The sequence below is a fragment of the Microplitis mediator genome, chromosome 7 (assembly GCF_029852145.1).
Source record: "Microplitis mediator isolate UGA2020A chromosome 7, iyMicMedi2.1, whole genome shotgun sequence".
Lineage (NCBI taxonomy): Eukaryota > Metazoa > Arthropoda > Insecta > Hymenoptera > Braconidae > Microplitis > Microplitis mediator.
In genome coordinates, this window is record NC_079975.1 from 14,685,574 (window position 1) to 14,702,934 (window position 17,361).

General features: G+C 33.5%; 2 protein-coding genes across 2 annotated transcripts; both read right to left on the reverse strand.

The window, feature by feature from the left end:
• Positions 1 to 6,680: 6,680 nt before the first annotated feature.
• LOC130671923 (uncharacterized) lies at positions 6,681 to 8,098 on the reverse strand. The gene is made up of 2 exons (XM_057476063.1): positions 7,937 to 8,098; positions 6,681 to 7,865 (listed from the first exon to the last, which is right to left on the reverse strand). Exons 1-2 carry the CDS (start codon positions 8,096 to 8,098, stop codon positions 6,681 to 6,683), a joined length of 1,347 nt encoding a protein of 448 aa, XP_057332046.1.
• A 7,141-nt stretch (positions 8,099 to 15,239) lies between these two features.
• Positions 15,240 to 16,469, reverse strand: LOC130671924 (uncharacterized). Its single transcript, XM_057476065.1, has one exon. It carries the CDS (start codon positions 16,467 to 16,469, stop codon positions 15,240 to 15,242), a length of 1,230 nt encoding a protein of 409 aa, XP_057332048.1.
• Between the last annotated feature and the right edge of the window lie 892 nt (positions 16,470 to 17,361).

A 17,361-nucleotide genomic window follows, 5' to 3' on the forward strand; every position in this document is an offset into this window, starting at 1 on the left:
GCATTATATTTTCTTGATTGGCGTTGAGCCTCTATTATTTATTTATTGTTATAAATTTTCTACTATTTTTGTTAGTCAATTAAATCCTAATTTAAATTTAAAATAGGTGGCTAGCAGCCGACTCTATTTATTTGATTATTAGTTATTCTTTTAATATTTGAATCTAAGAAATATTACGTTTTAGAAATTATTTATTCGGTTATTAATTATTTTTTTTTGAATTTCATTATTTGAATATTACGTTTTAAAAATTATTTATTCGATTGTTAGTTATTTTTTTAATTGACGTTTGAATATTTTTTATTTATTTTAAATTACTAAATTTTATTTAATGACTATTTCGTCATTAAAATTTAATTTTTCTATTTGTTTTGTGATGCCAAGATGTCTCGATAAAAGTGCACTCAAAGAGAAAGTGAGGGATTAAGATTATATTTATTTGTAACTAAAAAATATATTCCACGTACACTTTCGCTGATAAATATTTTTGGTTTTCTACGAAAAGTGTTTTCAGCTGGCCTTTGGGCATTTACAATTGCCCGAGGGGTCATTAAGATAGCATTTAGGTGTTTGCTCTAGCATTTCAAAAAAAATGTCAAAGCAAACAAGTCTAAATCCCTTAAAAGCATTTTACATTCGTCATGTCTTATCACTAAATATTATCGAAACATAAAAATGATAAAAAAGAAAATAAAATCTGGTTGTCGGCTCAATTTTAATAAATAAAACAGAAATTAGCGATAAAATACAACGTTCAGCATTTTGGCTGGACGTAACAATACTCTTCATTTTTGCCGAATTATCAGGATTTCATTTAATTTTTAATGTTTTTTTATCATTTAATACTTGCTGTTTAGCAGAGTTTTCGTTGTCTGTGGTAAAAGCATATGGGTTATTTTCCAATATTGCCAGCCTTTTTTCAGCTTCTATGTACGTATCTTCAATATTAAATAATTAATAATTAATACAATTGTAAAGATGACCCATTACAGTTTAATAAAAAATAGTAAAGCTCAAGACAGTTGATCAAATAATTTAGATATAATCAAAATAGAATATATATATGTATAAATAAATGAAAGATATAACTTACGCGCTCTCCCTCGAATGTCCACGAGGTATTCGGGCCATGATGATAATGGGTCAGCACACTTCATGACCATATTATGCAAAGTTTTGCATTTTTGCACATCATATGGTTCTGGCATATATTTACAATAAGTATTGTCTGTTGCTTTGTCATACGACAACCAAGAACTCGGCACGATGTCAATATTTTTTTTTGAACTGTCGTCCAAAAAAAGAATTAACTTATGTTTATGACTTTTTCTAAAATAAATACAAAAATTATTGATAATTAAAATTTATATGAGTGGTTATTGACGGAAAACAATCGATTATTTCACAAACTCTTACTTTGCACCAGTCATAATTTTTATCAATTATATTCACCGTGCTAGCACTTTATTTTTATTTTATTAATTTTATTGCACTGTACTAACACTTTTTATTATTATTTTTATTAATTATTCTGCGCAGTACTGTAAACTGTAAGGTATTCAAAAACTACGTCTTGATGCGTTCCTTAAACGTTCAACAATGCACGAGTGACATGTGCATGGTCATTTATCCACTAGTTATTTGTTTTAGGCGCGGACCTGTCTGAACTTGTTTAGTTTTGAATTATAGACTACAGATTTTGCCGCCACGTGCATTGTTGGTGTTAACACACACAACTATATGACTTTTATATTTACATTTAAAAATATATATGTATATGAATCTAATAGATATTTCATGAGACTGAAGTTATCCGACGTCTAATAATTTTTGAATTTTATATTGGAGAGTAATTTGTAAAAAAAAAAAATTGCAAAAATTGCGCCTGTAGTTTTTCTAAATTTTCTACATGTGCATATTTTTAGTTTTTATTTTTTTTGTAATGTATTTGTTGGAAAAAAATCCAAAAATTACTAATTGTCTGCTGACCTGAGGGTCATAATATTTCATAGTTTATTTGAATTTTTTTTTAAGTTTATAACCTGCGAGAGATAAAAATTTTTTTTGTTTCTAAAGAAAAATGCCCACTGACGAGGTTCCTCAATTTCATTCAAATAATTTTCTTCGTCAAGACCAATCATATCATCTTCACTATCTTCTAATAATTCTCCAATATCACTTAATTCTTCTTGATCTGCATCATTAATTTCTTCATCATCATTCTCTCCATCATCAACTTGTTTATTATTGTCACTTGATACATAACCATCAAGACCATCATTTAAAAAAAAGTTTCTATTTTCATTAATGGCTTCAGGTGCATTTTCAGCATCACTAAAGCTAGATGATGAACTTTGATCATCATCAACCACTTGATCATCCTCTTGAATCTAAAGCAATCCCCGATGTCTTCTAACTCTAAAACGCCCAAGCTCACGTTTAACGTATTCACGGTCTCCAATAGACATTTTTAATATATTTAAAACACATAGTTGATATATTTTGATTTAAAATGCAAAATTAATCACTATAAGCACAAATTATGAACGGTTTATGTTTACAATAACTATACACATATATATATATATATATATTACATTTAATAATATATATATTATGGATCATAACTACATTTAATAACTAAAAATAATAGTTTTAAAATTTTAATAGAGTTTTCGATTAATTTTACACAACATAAGTTTATTAAGAACTCGACAAGTTTTAAATACAATATTTCAACACTTACAGCACGTGATTTCACATAAATTTTAGGTTATAAGGTAAGTGACAAATACATATGAAGTGATCGAGTACTAGTTTTTTTAATCGGGTACACGGTCTCCTAGGTTCCTAAGTCTCTTATCTTAGTTGGAGATATAAAAATCATAAAAATTTTTTTTTTTCATGAAGTTGTACTCTTGGTTTTAGAATTAATGTCCAGAATTTAATGAAATTTTACAAATAGATGGATTAAGTATCGAATATCATTTCTGGCAATCTATAAAATAATTTTTCGTTCTAAAATTAAAATAAATTTTTTTTTGCTACTTAATATTTCTGTTTTTAAAAAATTAGTAAACATCTATATTAAGGACCATCTGGATAGTTTCTAAATACAAACTCGATACAAAAAACCTGTATCGATGCAAGTAGTGAGGCAGGGGGGGTTCACCCCCCGATAACGTAGTACTCTTCCTTACCTACCGTCGCCGATACCACCTGTCAGTAATGTACTATATCTGCGGTTGGTAACTTGTACATCTTCCCGGTCGGTAAAGTAGGGTTATTTTTTTTGACCGTTGCTGATACCGACTCTAGGTAAGATTTTATCGACCAGCAGTCAATTATCATGTGTATGACGAAAAATACTGCCACACTATTATCAGAGCTGGTACTTTACCGTGTACCAGCTCTGATAATAGCATGACATGTATTTATATATGATCATTCGGATTCTTTATATATTGAAACAGGGTGTAGCACGAGCACTTCGAGAAGCCCCCAAGTCCCCACCATCTCGCGGTTTAGTTCTTCCCCCACCCCTCTGTTTTAGCGGGTAACTCGTTAGTGGGGGGGAATGAAGCTGCGCGAATGCTTCGATGACATCATCTTCTGCGTCGATTACCGTTACTAAGCTCATATTTCAGATCAAGTGGGGGAATATGAATCTGCGCAATTGCGTCTTTTTACCCGATTACGTCATCTTTTTACGTCATACGACAAGTCCGAACTTGTTTTTCTGTAACCTAGTGGGAGAATAAAGAGTTGCGTGGGCGACTCTCGCGGCCATATGCATCACTTTTTTCAAGTATTTTAAAGTAGAAGCATTTAATGTGCTATTTAAAACCTATAAAAAGTGATTTATAAATGGACCGCCAAATACTAAGGTATTGTAAAAAAACATATCTTTTTAATTGAACTTGCGTGCATTCTGCAACCATATTAACTGACTATCTTATTACAGACCTCATGTATGCACTGAACGTTGTGAATATTCAGCACAAATTGAGTACGAGAAAGTGAGTGTTTTGAGTGAAGAAGAAGATAATAACATTCATAAATTACATACTAAAGAAAAAGAAATCGACTTACAAATCTTATATTGGAAGAACTTATTACTATCTTTTAAAGATCGTTGTTGTAATAATAATTAAATAAAGACATGCCAGGACTGGTTGGTGGTTGGGATGTTTGAAAAATACGCATATTTAAAAATATAACAATATTTTTATTTGTCACAGCACAAAATATCACTGGGTTGCAAATTAAATAGTTTATTTAATTTATAATACTGTTAATTGTCTGAGCTCATGAATACGTGAATGATTGAATACAAATTATTGAGTTGAGCTCGAGTAAATAATGAATTAAAAATAATCAAATTGAGTTTAATTGAACACTGAGTTGAATGCAAAAATGTCATGATAATAAGTAACATGATGTCAGAGGTTACTGAGCGAAGTGAATTATTGAACACGTAATTACTATTTTTAATAGCACTGAATACATAAATAATTTTGTTATTGAGTTTTAATAGTAATGATCACATAATTGAATTGAATTTAATGAGCTCATGATAAATTACACTGATTTTAATTTATCTGTTGAACACGTGGTAGCATGATAGCAGAGGCTACTGAGCGAAAATAACTTTTAGTTTAATTAAAAAAAAATTGAGCATAATGATAATTAAATAAATAATAAAACTGAGTCTTTTAAATTAATTGAGCACTGGTAGCAAGTAAATGTTTAATAAAAAATGCACCTGTTGCTTTTTCGATGATATAACCTCGTGAGGAACAGGTTGTAGAACGCAGGATTTCTTGATGTTGTTTTATATTTATTTTTTGAGCTCTGGTGCTCGCAATTATAAAAATAATTATATTTTTATATAGAGTTACAAACTCTGAATGTAATTAATTGATTACTTTTAATTATTTACTCGAGATGAGCGCAATTTGAATAGATTATACAAAACACGTGGTGACACTTGAAAATGTATAAAACGAAGAGATGATGGCGTCGGTCTTCTTGCCACGAGGCAGTAAAATTCCAAGCGCATGCGTCGCACTGCGCTAGTCAAGTTTTTAATTGATAGACACTAGGCCCCAGTAGGTGCTGCCTCTATTTGCCGGAAGTTCAACTACATTCAAATTTGAATGTAGTTGTGATTACGCAACAATCGTAAAGACTACGAACAAGCCTGTCACAGAATTACATACGTTATAACTCATTTAATGTTCAAAACTAACTCATCAAAATAACGCGTAGACGTCTGGAATGGATCAATTAAGTGAAGAAGAAATAGAGTATCTGGTAAACCATCCACCATACGTCTTATTTGAAGCAGAATTATTAGTACGTTATTTTGAACCACCAATACAAGACTACATTGAAAGCTTTGTACGTGATATTCATCTTTTACAAACTAATTTGAATATCATTCTAACTAGACGAGATACAAAAGCGTGCCCATACTGCTGTGCATTCAAAGACTCTGTAAAATACTGTATCAGGTGATCGAAAGCTTGGAAAATCTAGAAGAACGTATTGACAATAAATAAAAGACAATGGAATTTATCTTAGATTTCGCGGGGTTTGTTATGCCCGATGACACCTTAGTAGTAAAAGAATTATGTGTAGTGGATATAACAGATGAAGATTTCTCATTCTTCAAGTGTAAACATTTCATCTTTTAACCACCATTGGAGTATGATGGAGTAATCATGCAAGAAACTCTCGATGAAAGACGCTGCGGTCATGGTATCCGGTGGGACTCAGGTGAAGTGCCATACAGCGGAATCAAAGATATTATTAAAGATTTGGTGAGCAAAGCAAGTTATATTTATGTTGACGGAAAGCTAAAAGACAAATGGTTGACGATCATGACCGATTACTCAGCACAAATAATCGACATCCAACTAATGAGACATTATTCATTTGAAAACGTGGATCGCTACAATAAGGAGAAATGCCCGCTGAGACAGTTTCATCGTCGAAGAACACATGCATGTGCTTTCCAAAATATTCAACAATTGAAGCGATGGTTCTTGGAATTTTGGGTTCACGAACCATCATACGAGAAATCTGTGCAAATATATTATCAATTGTCTGATTTGAAAAAAAATGCATTGTCGTGATATCGCCTGTCTTGATTATCACTTTCTTCTACGTTTTGCGAGGACCCAAATACGTCATGTTTACGATACTCTCCCATTGGAATTACAAAATAATGATAAAATAAGAGATTACTCATTTTGCATGGACCACTACCCAGCGTCTGGTGGTGATTGGGATATTTGTGGAATATGGCTTTATCCATACCGAAAAGATTGCCCAAAGTGTATAAATAATAGTGATTCTATAAAAATAATAATTCACAAAACAAGTTAAAAAAAAATACATACAATTTAATTAAACTTATGCTATTGGAATGTATTAGGTTAAGATTATAAATAATAAAACAAATTAAATCATCGGTAAAAAATTTTTATTTATTTATTAATTCTTTTAATCAATACAGGTTCTATAATATAACTTGATCTTTCTATCCTATTTTTAAACCTTTCTCGATCTCGAGCCATTTGCTCCCATTCACCTCGTCTAGCAGTTTTGTATGCATACCTCCATGTGTACATATAATGTATAGTTGGTGTCAGATCAAATTGCACAACTATGTTTCAAGTCAATTTCCGTACAGTGCTGCTGATGGGATTATACTCAACTATACGATCGTGAATGATTAAACAATAAGCCGTTGTGTTTTGTGGAAATTGATTTGTGGATTCAAATTCCAATCGAATGTCTACTGGTCCAGATTTAATAGCCTCATTCTGTTTAGAGCAGTCTATAACACAGAGCGGAGCTTCTTGCAGAAATTTCCGCTTTGTCAACAGTGGCTCAGGCTCTTTATTGTAATATGAAGATTCAAAATCAGTGTACATATTATACAATAAAGCATACTGATTGTCGTTTATGTCCAAATTAAGATCCCCGTACGGATAACTCTGTGAGTTCAGGAATAACTTTACGTTCCGAAGCGCACAGTGATCAAATCGACTAGCGTTCTTCCTTGCGTCGTTTTTTCTTGCTGTTTGAAATCCAAGGATGACGTAACATAGCTTCTCCAGTTGTGTTGATGTTTTGACAGCCCAAATGTGTCTTGAGGTTGCTGGTAACAGCAGATACTCATACAATTCCCAGGTTCGAAGACTAATTGAGATAGCTGGATCACTGGTAATATAATTTAATGCTTGAATTTTCTCTTTGTCTGAAAGCGTTACATACGGCACAATCCACTCAATTTTTTGTAAAGTCAATTTTACTTCCTCAGCATCCGCTCCTGCCGCTGCTTGTTGTATGTAAGCATTAATGGCACTGTTTGAAATTGTAAGAACTATCTCTAGCTGAACATTCATGAGAACTTTCAGATAATCTTCAGCAAAACCACTCAAAATATTCAGCGGAATCAATAAGTCAAAATTTCCTGCAGCGTTGATCAATTTGACATTATCTTCCATTACCCAGCCAGCATTCTCTAAAGTACTTAACTGATTTAGACTAAATGATACATAACCTTTCATCAGGCTTGTTATACCGACGTTACTGCTTCGATCAACTTCAACACCATTCATAAGTAAACGGAATTCTTTAATCATGTGGACAATCCCCATATCAACCAAGTTGGTGGTAGCAACGACAGCAGTATTATCATTCTTAGTAAACTTTCCGAGAATATGGAGTGCACTTTTGCTAGGAAGTATGCACAAATTTTGATTCTGGATGGTGATACGAACTTCATCATTGTTGTTCAAAGTCGAGGATGCATAGGGTTGATGAGCATGCAGCTCATAGTGAGCAATTGACTCATCGAATATAATTGGTCGTTAGATATCCAATATATTAGCCATTATTTTTTATATCCTCTGTCACCTACTGCACCGTACTTGTTGCCTTTCTCGTAACCGCCGTACGCTGTACTACCTTTTATGCTCGGTGCCGAATATTTATCTTTGCTGTCTTTAAAATTTGTATCGTATTTACGTTGTTGGCTCTCTAAATACTTCTTCAAGTTGTTTGTAGCGTCGTTATTAGACATTATACTCAACAGCTTACCACCTAAGTCTTTCGACACGGGATTATGCAGCAGAAATTAAATTTTATTTTGTTAATCTTCCACGTAATCGTAGTCCTAGACTTTTCAGGAACTGCTCGTTCTGATGTGTTAACGCCTTGTGAGGTCTTCTTCGACTAATTGTGCTTGGCCATGTTGATATCTTTTTATAGCCCGCGCCACTCTTTGTATCATATACAATACCCATTTTATATCGTTGTCACATGTGATCTTATGGTTATAGTTTCACCCCTAAAATTTGCTAATTTTCCATCCTGATCCACTATACGTGGTCTTATATTATATATAGCATCCGCGGTGATTGGAAGGTAAATGACGTGTGATGGCAACTCAACAATCTTATATACTGGTGGTACACCCGGAAAAAACTCGTGAATCGTGTGCACTTTGCGCTCATTTATATAAGCACCTGTGGTTATATTACACTCAACCCTTATAGCATTTAGCTTTAGTACAGCTACAGGTAAATCTGATGAGTGAGTTTTGTTTGGTTGAAACCGACGATTTTTGAAACCTAACAGCCGACCAATAGAATCTTTAGGTATAAAATTTATAACCTGATCACATTTAATTTCACTTCTTAGTTCATTATTATTTGGTTTTATACTGACGCTAAGTCTCGGTAATGCTTTTCGCATGTATTTATCAATATCTCCGATTTCATAACTACCAGTCGGTATTTTAATTACCTTTTCTTTAACAGGAACCATTTTGTTGGGGGTTATTTTCTTAGGAATATCTCTCTGAGATTGCACATCAATTTCTGGGGCCGATGAAACATTATCATCACTTCTCGTCGCTATAAGCACATCTCGTTTTGCCCTTTTTGCATCAGGTTTGTCGATATTTCCTACGTTGTTATCCAAGATGTCATTCTTGTCTTCTTGTTCTTCATTATCCGGAGGATAGGTTACATAAAACTTATTAGCGCTAATGTCTATATTAGGTATCGAATTAAATGTCAGCAATTCTACAAGACCCAAGACACAATTCTTCCCCTCTGACAGTTCAATTGGTGGGGAATAATTTGCCTTTAACACAGAGGACGATCCTGTCAACGTTAACGTGAAAGACTCAGCCATGACTAATGCCCTGAGTAACTAGTCATGTCAATTTAAAGTCGTCCGGAAAGAAATTTTAGACACAAATGTTTACATATAATTGTGTCAAAGTCTTGATATCTTTTATGATTATATTTCACGCTACCAACATCGAGACATTTTATAAGGTCTTCTGGTGGTTGTAAATCACCAAAACTATTAAAATAAATTACTTCATCACGACTTTTCTTGTACGCCACCCAATGAGTTCCAGGTCCAAATTTATCATCAAGATTGACAATAGCTGATTCGAATTCTTTAGGTCCAGATTTTGGCAGATCGTTTCTCATGAAAACACCGCGGAAATTGGGTATCTTTCATGCCTTGGCGTATTTCATCAAGTCGATGTTTGTAAGTGCTCGATGTGGTAGCTCTACTTGTTTTTCGACTTACATCCTCTTCCAACCGATGGATATGGCCACAAATATAGTCCCATACCACGTCTGTATGGCTTTAAGTATAAGCCTTTACCTATGGCCATCTGTTCCATTTTAGAATTATGTCTCTTGCTCTCCTCTAACTGTCTTTTGGCTGAACTAGCATCGTTGACAGCCTTCGCAACCGCCGCAGCGCCACCAGCGAGAGCACCGGTTGCTGAAAGACCTGCAAATAGGGGGATCATAAACGGAAGTACACCATTGATTTTAGATGGAACTGGTAGTATACATGGCTGTCGAACATTTTTCTTCCCACCAGATTTTTTCACCTCTTGTCGAGCCCCTTTGAGTGCAGATTTAATTGGATCACTACCTGCTTGCATTGCTTGCTTAGCAGCTGTCACAATTTTCCTCAGCGCCACCTTTGGTCGTTTGCTGGTACTTTTCTTCTTCTTATTACTCTTTCTCCTCTTCTTACCCACCATTCTCTTCTTCTTACCACCCATTCTCTTCTTCTTCTTCATTCCCATTCCGAAGCGTTTTTTTACCTTCATGATTTTGTTTACACTCCAAGCAGCCGCTTTTTCTCTAATAGTAGCGTCTTTCGCTTGAAAACGTTCCTACGCTTTATCAGCTAATATTTTATCAGCCTCGTGACGCGCCCCTAAATTTTCTCGATTTTTCGAGTAAGCAATATCATGATTCTTACACGTCACATCCAAAGGATTGATGCCAGGATCACCACGAGCCAATCTCTTCTCTAACTTCGTTCCTGGACCACAATACTGATAACCAGGTATATGAAGTTCAAAAGGTAGCTTGTTAATGATACTGTTGACAATACCTTTCCCACTTATACGTCCGCACTCCATCACAGCGACATAATGACTGATAATAAATCATTATAAATTATCATACTTATAGTCTTAGAAATGAGTTGTCACTCTAACAGTGAATCGTTAACATGGAGTTCAAAAAACACGATGCTAAATTACCTGTGATAAATTTCGATCAAATTGTTCAAGGTACTGGAGTAAAAAGGATCAAAAGACATGGTGCTCTACTACCGAACAGTGTGCGAGCAGGGTTTTGTGGCCCATCAAACTGTGGTAAAACAAATGCCTTAGTATCACTTATTATACATCCCAATGGTTTGAGATTCAACAACATTTACCTATACTCAAAATCTCTTAATCAGCCGAAATACAAATTTTTAGAGTCGCTGCTTAAGCCCATAGAGGGTGTAGGTTTTTTCCCATTCAATGAGCATGAGGATGTGGTTAAACCTGAAGATGCAAAACCTAATTCGCTAATGATATTTGACGATGTTGCTTGTGAAAAACAGGATCATATTAGAGCGTACTTTTGTATGGGCCGACACAAAGACGTAGACAGTTTTTATTTGTGTCAAACTTATACACGCATTCCTAAGCATTTAATACGTGATAATGTAAATTTTTTGGTTCTCTTCCGTCAAGATGAGATGAATTTAAAACACGTATATGATGATCATGTAAATACAGACATGTCATACAATTCATTCAAAGATCTATGCTCTGCATGTTGGAATGATGGCAAATATGGTTTTGTGGTAATTGATAAAGACAGTGAGCTCAACAATGGAAGATACAGAAAAGGATTTGACTGCTTTATTAGTATAAATTAAAGTGTAACTGTTAATATAAATGATATATTTAGTGAACTCTAATACATCAACATGAAGCCTGAAGAGATTTCGAAACAAAAAGATGTGCTGCGTCAGATATCTGAAGCAAGTGACGCCATCAGACGGAAGCATAAAATGCTGATGTTAGGCAAAGATAGCGCTGAAAAAGCTATGGGTGAAATGTTCAAACCCATAGTTACACCGTTACAGAGCCTAGTTGAATCGTCGAAACAAAAAATTAAGCAAGAAGTCAAGGAGGAAATTAAAGAAGAGGTTAAACTAAAGGACAATTCAACACTCAACAATAAAACTGAATTTGATGATACAAGTCATTATGATAGCTTAATCTCTGATGACGATGTGAGTAGTAGAACTCTTAATAAGACCCAAATAAATCCCTCTGCTTCAAGTACTCCTGCTAATCCGGGTAGTTTAGTGAAATCCTATTTAGCCAAAGTGTATAGAAAAAGTAAAGAAATAGATTTGAGATATGGTGTTCGTCGGCGGTACAATGATTTTTATATTGGTGATTCAGAAATAAATTTTGAAGAAAATACATTTTATGTTAAAGAACATGAAGATCCTATAACTCCAGGTTTATTAGAACTGCTGTTTAAAGAATCACCCAATGATGCGAGTGTTACACAAGACGATAAAAATACATACCTAGAGATCATTAAAAACACAAACATTTATAGAAAAAATTACAAATCAGATGGCATTATTTATGAAGATTCTACAATAAAGTTTAATACTTATATTGCTGATTTTCTTACAAAGACATCTAAGGGAAAAGGATTACCTAAATATAAGATTGTAAAAAAGAGGAAAACACATATAGACTATGTTCATTGGGATAATTCAAATGAACTGGTTGATCGTCTACGTTTACTCATGTCATCTCAAGCAGCTGGTAATCCAAGTCACACAAATGAAATTATATCAATAATCGGAGAGTTACGGGAGGCTGGAATTATATATTAACAGTATTTTTAACTATTTCGACCAGTCTTCTGCTGTTCATAGAAGTGTACAGAACAAAAATGAGTATTGACATATTTGGACGTTCGTTAATGACAGCTGCACTTATTAGTGGACCACCTGGGCCACCTGGAGTTGGTTTTAAGTTGACTCCTGGTGGAGATTATGATTTGGAGAGTAAAAAATTGTGTCGTGTTGGTGATCCTTCAGATGATAATGATAATGATGTAGCAACATTGAAATTTACACGTGATCTAGTTCATAAAAAATTGACTTTAATGTATGATAGTATGAAAGATGATCTGTCCGAGATCATTTCACTGTTGCATGCCCAAGTAGTAACACTAGATTTTACAGTAGTATCAATAAAGAAAGAGGTTCAAGAACTAAAATTGAGGTTAAAAAAACAGAAAACAAGAAAAGAATCACTTGATGAGAATACCCAACGTATAAATAAATTGGAGGCTAGAATTTTCAACGATGGAGGACAGAAAGTCAGTAATAGCTTATGAGTTCCATAAGCAAGCTCGTAGAAATTACCTGCGACGTCATGTTGATATCCGAGGACTCGATGAATCTTGGCAGGCAGATTTAGTTGAAATGATCCCATACGCTACATCAAATAAAGGAAATAAATACTTGCTGACGGTGATAGATATATTTTCCAAGTACGCTTGGGCTGTACCAATTAAAAATAAAAGTGCTAGTGATGTTACGAATGCAATGAAATCTATATTCCAACAGTTCGAGTTCCAAAAAATCTTCATGTCGATCAAGGCAAAGAGTTTTACAATAAAGAGTTCAAAGATCTTATGAAGCAGTATAAAATTAATATGTACTCAACGTTCAGCAACCTGAAAGCATCCATATGTGAGCGTTTTAACCGAACACTTGAAACTAATATGTGGCGTCAATTCTCTGCTCGTGGTAACTATAAATGGGTCAACATGCTAGAAGGATTGTTAAATACATATAATAATACTAAATATCGGACAGTTAAAATGAAACCTGTTGATGTATCTGCTGCTAATGATAAAGAACTGTTTAAAAATATATACAAACCTCTTCAAATGCAGCAACGAGTACGAAAATCTAAGTTTAAAGTTGGAGATAAAGTTCGAATTAGCAAACACAGACATGTGTTTGAAAAGGGTTACACCGCTAACTGGACAACAGAGATTTTCACTATAAAATCTGTACAAAATACGGTACCTACGACTTACAGACTTGTCGACTATCAGGATCAGCCAATAGAAGGTGGGTTCTACGATGAAGAACTCAGCAAAGTTAAATATCCGGATGTTTACCTGATAGAAAAAGTAATAAAAACACGTGGAAATAAATTATATGTAAAATGGCTCGGCTTTGATAGCTCTCACAATAGCTGGATAAATAAATCTGATCTGTTAAAAATGTATTTTATTTTTGAAATAAAACAAAGTAATTTTAAATCATGTATATAAGTTTTATTTTTTTTACTATCCTAAAAATTATAATTATTTTTACATTTTTTGTCTTTTGTTTGGTCTCGGTATAGTCATAATTTCATCTCTTGACACTTCATAACCCCATGGTACAGTATCAGTACTGTTAAGCAGAAGCTGACGTTTGTCATCTTCCCAACTTAAAGCTATCTTATTCTGAACTACTGTACTTACACTATGTTTGCTACTTTTAATTACATATTGTTCCTTACTTAAATTTACATGATCTTTTAAACATCTTTTGAAATCCTCAAAAGAAATAGTTCGCAGAGTCGGACGTTTGACACCTTTGGCTCGCTTTTTTACCTGATCTTCATTATAAATTTTAAAAGCATACAACTTTGCTCTAAGTCCAGTGAATTCTGTCATAATTTTACCATTATTTTCATCTTTCATCAGACCTAAAACTTTTTTATTAACAAGTGGTATGTTGTAAATATTATCAGGTGGATAATCAGAGGTGTCAAACTTGGCGATATCACGTTTGATGATCTCATAGATATCTGGTACAATGAAATGGTAAATAAGACTATCAGTATCAGTGTATATTAGTTTTGATTCGTCATTTGCGAAATTTTGTTTCACATAATTATAATGAAAGTCATATATATAAGTTTTTGATAAATCTAATATACAAAAACCAGCATAAATTGGTTTGTCAAAGCGTACTTTTGCCGCCTTCAATTCAATAATTATCATATTCTCATCAAAAATGGTAAGACTATGGAAGTTAGGCTTACAAATATAGTCAGCAGCGCCATATCTACCGGATCATCTTGTTACTATATGAATCTCTTTATATTTTCTAACATTTTCCATAGTCTTACGAAAAACAGCATTATTCATAAGTTTATAAAAGTCCTTTTCAAACTCATTTTTAGCAGCTTTTCTGCAATCTGTATTCTTATCGATATATGACTTGAGCCAGGGTGACTGCTCAAATTTTAAAACTCTGTGGATCTTTGTTAATTTTAATCCTAAACATTGTTTTAAATTCTTATAGTGTATAACATAATTTTTTTTATCATATAAAGTTGTCGATAATTTAGTATACTTGCTACCCGGCGGTGAAAAGTGTTCAGGACATAGTGGTAAATCTTTATGTAGATCATGCAATTCCTGAGGATAATGTAGATCAACTTCTAATACATAGCCAACACTATCGATGTCGTTTAAAAATTGATCTACGTTATCGACGTCAAAAGTAAGATCTTCAGGCGGATAAACCCATTCAAATGAACCTTTTGGTAGAGGCATACTCATAGCAGCACCATACAAATTATTTACATCATAATACATTAAATAGGATTCAGCTTTATTAGGATTAAAGCTGGATCCCATGTAACGATTATTTGCCGCTGCATACCTATTTGTACACTGAGATACACCACCCCTTATACCTTTTTCAATAAAAAGCATCATTTCAGGATCAGTAAATAATTCAAGTTCAACATTTGTATATTTTAACATTGCATAGAAAGCAATTCCCGGTGCCGACTAGTAATGTAAAGGATCTAGGCTATAGGTAGCCATACAACTCTGTCTAAAATTTGGAAATATGTCTGATAAAAGAAGGACATCGGTCTTTAAATATAAATCTGAATATTCCCCTAATGTTTTGACATCAAATTTATTCCAAACTAGTTGAGCAAGGGCATAATAATTATCAGATACACCATCATTCGATAATTTAGAATAAAATGAGTCCTGATCGGGCAACTGTTTGTCATTAAGTTTGTCAATACCAGTTACGTACTCGTATGGGAATACACCCTTTCGAGTAACTAATTTAAATTTTTCTGGATCACTGTAATGTTGTTGAGTAATCTGTTTATCACAATCATTTAAATTAGATGCTAATTTGTCAAGACTAGAAGCCATAAACCTGAATGAATCTATAAAACGTAAGCAAACTGATGTATTTTCAACATATTTCGTACAAGATATATAACGTTCTTTGTTAATTGGTAATAATGTAATTTTACCCTCGAAAATAGTTGATAAAGATTTTATTATAAAATGGGAATCATAACCAGATAAATTATGAAATACTATTGGTATAGTATGAGATTTTCTATAATTTATATTACAAGATAAGTGAGCTGGGCCACGATAATTACCAGTAAAATGGCAGTGATCGTAGCATTTATCTGTAGCAGCAGTTATAGATCTTTCACAAATATGACAAATAGTTGCTTGCTCATGACTCTCTTTTTGATGTCTCGGTAGAGGGTTCATAGCAACAGGATTTTTCAAGTACGATTCGACTTCTAATGCTAAACATTCTAATTTTTTTACAAACCACTCGATGCAGGTTTGTGATCGATTGAGTTCAAATTTAGATAAATTGTTATTATAACTGCAAAAACGAGAAAATGCTATACTATGTGGTATATGTTTGTCAAAATTATCATTTTCTTGGGGCTCCAGTGTACATTCTAGGTCTGCATAGACAACAAACGGTACAGTATCTTTACACTGATAATTTTTAAACTTTAAAATTTTATTTTCTTCAGTCGGAAAAGTCATGTGAACTTTATTCAATGCGATACAGTCTTTGACATGATCTTCAAACGATTTTTCTAGTTTAAAATGATTTAAGCATCTATCACAAAAAAATAATTTGCTTTTTGAAGCTGATATCTGACTTTTTACTAATCGCGAGAGATCTTTAATTAGAGCAAAATGATATATAGGCTCATAATCTTTGTACTCATTATTAGTCATATTTAAGTTAACATAAGCTTGTAACATTAGAAGGTGGACTGTTTTCCTATTAGGGTTTGAATATTTACTTGAATATAATGGAATTATAATACTTTTCTCAGAATTTTTGTTTGTAAAGTGAGATTCTATACCATAAACATTAATCTTTACATCATTCAGTTTTTCAAACTGAGGAACTTGTTTAAGTGTCATAGGAAATTTTATACCTGAATATTCTAGCACCGCACTATGATGAGGATACGCCGATGTTCTCTCAGGATGTCCAGAGTTGGGAAGATTAATCGCAGCAACGACGCTCCATAGAAAACAGTACTCATCAAAGTTTTCGATGTTGAGCACAGCTCGTTTCTTCTAGATATCTCGAGGAAGTCTCACAAACGTTGAAGTCCCACCTTGCAGAGGTGCGTATTTTGTCATTGTTACAGCCAGGTTGGTTATCTTCGTCAAACTCCACCTAGAATCCTTCTGATTAAATTCTTCCACTTTGTTCAACATTTTATCGTATACAAAGTCCGTATACCACTCAGCGAGAGATGTTGCAGGTAAAATCGCCCGACTCTTGGTGTTAAAGGATTTAACTTCTTCTTCGATCGATGTATTTTTTTTAAATTTGCAAGAAAGTTCGACGTTCACTTCGACACTTGCAACGTTTTCCAGTATTTCTTGGATTTTATCCAAGACAATATCTCTAGACACATTTAAAAAATCTCTCAAGTCAGTGTGAGAGCGGTTAATTATTGATCCTGTTTTAATGTTATTCGAAAAAGCGTTCTCGAGGTCTTGCCATTTAATAGATGGATTATTTACACTTAAATCACCACCTGCAACCTGCCCACTTAGTTGCAGAAACTGATTACTGTACTAACAAAGAACTGCAGTGTTTGCTTGTACA

Excerpts from the sequence above, each read along its gene's own strand:
- LOC130671923 (XM_057476063.1), bottom strand. The coding sequence starts at position 8,098 with ATGTCTAATAACGACGCTACAAACAACTTGAAGAAGTATTTAGAGAGC. Across the intron at positions 7,866-7,936 it reads AAGGCAACAAGTACGGTGCA|TCAATTGCTCACTATGAGCT; the intron begins GTAGGTGACAGA and ends ATATTCGATGAG.
- LOC130671924 (XM_057476065.1), bottom strand. The coding sequence starts at position 16,469 with ATGACTAATAATGAGTACAAAGATTATGAGCCTATATATCATTTTGCT.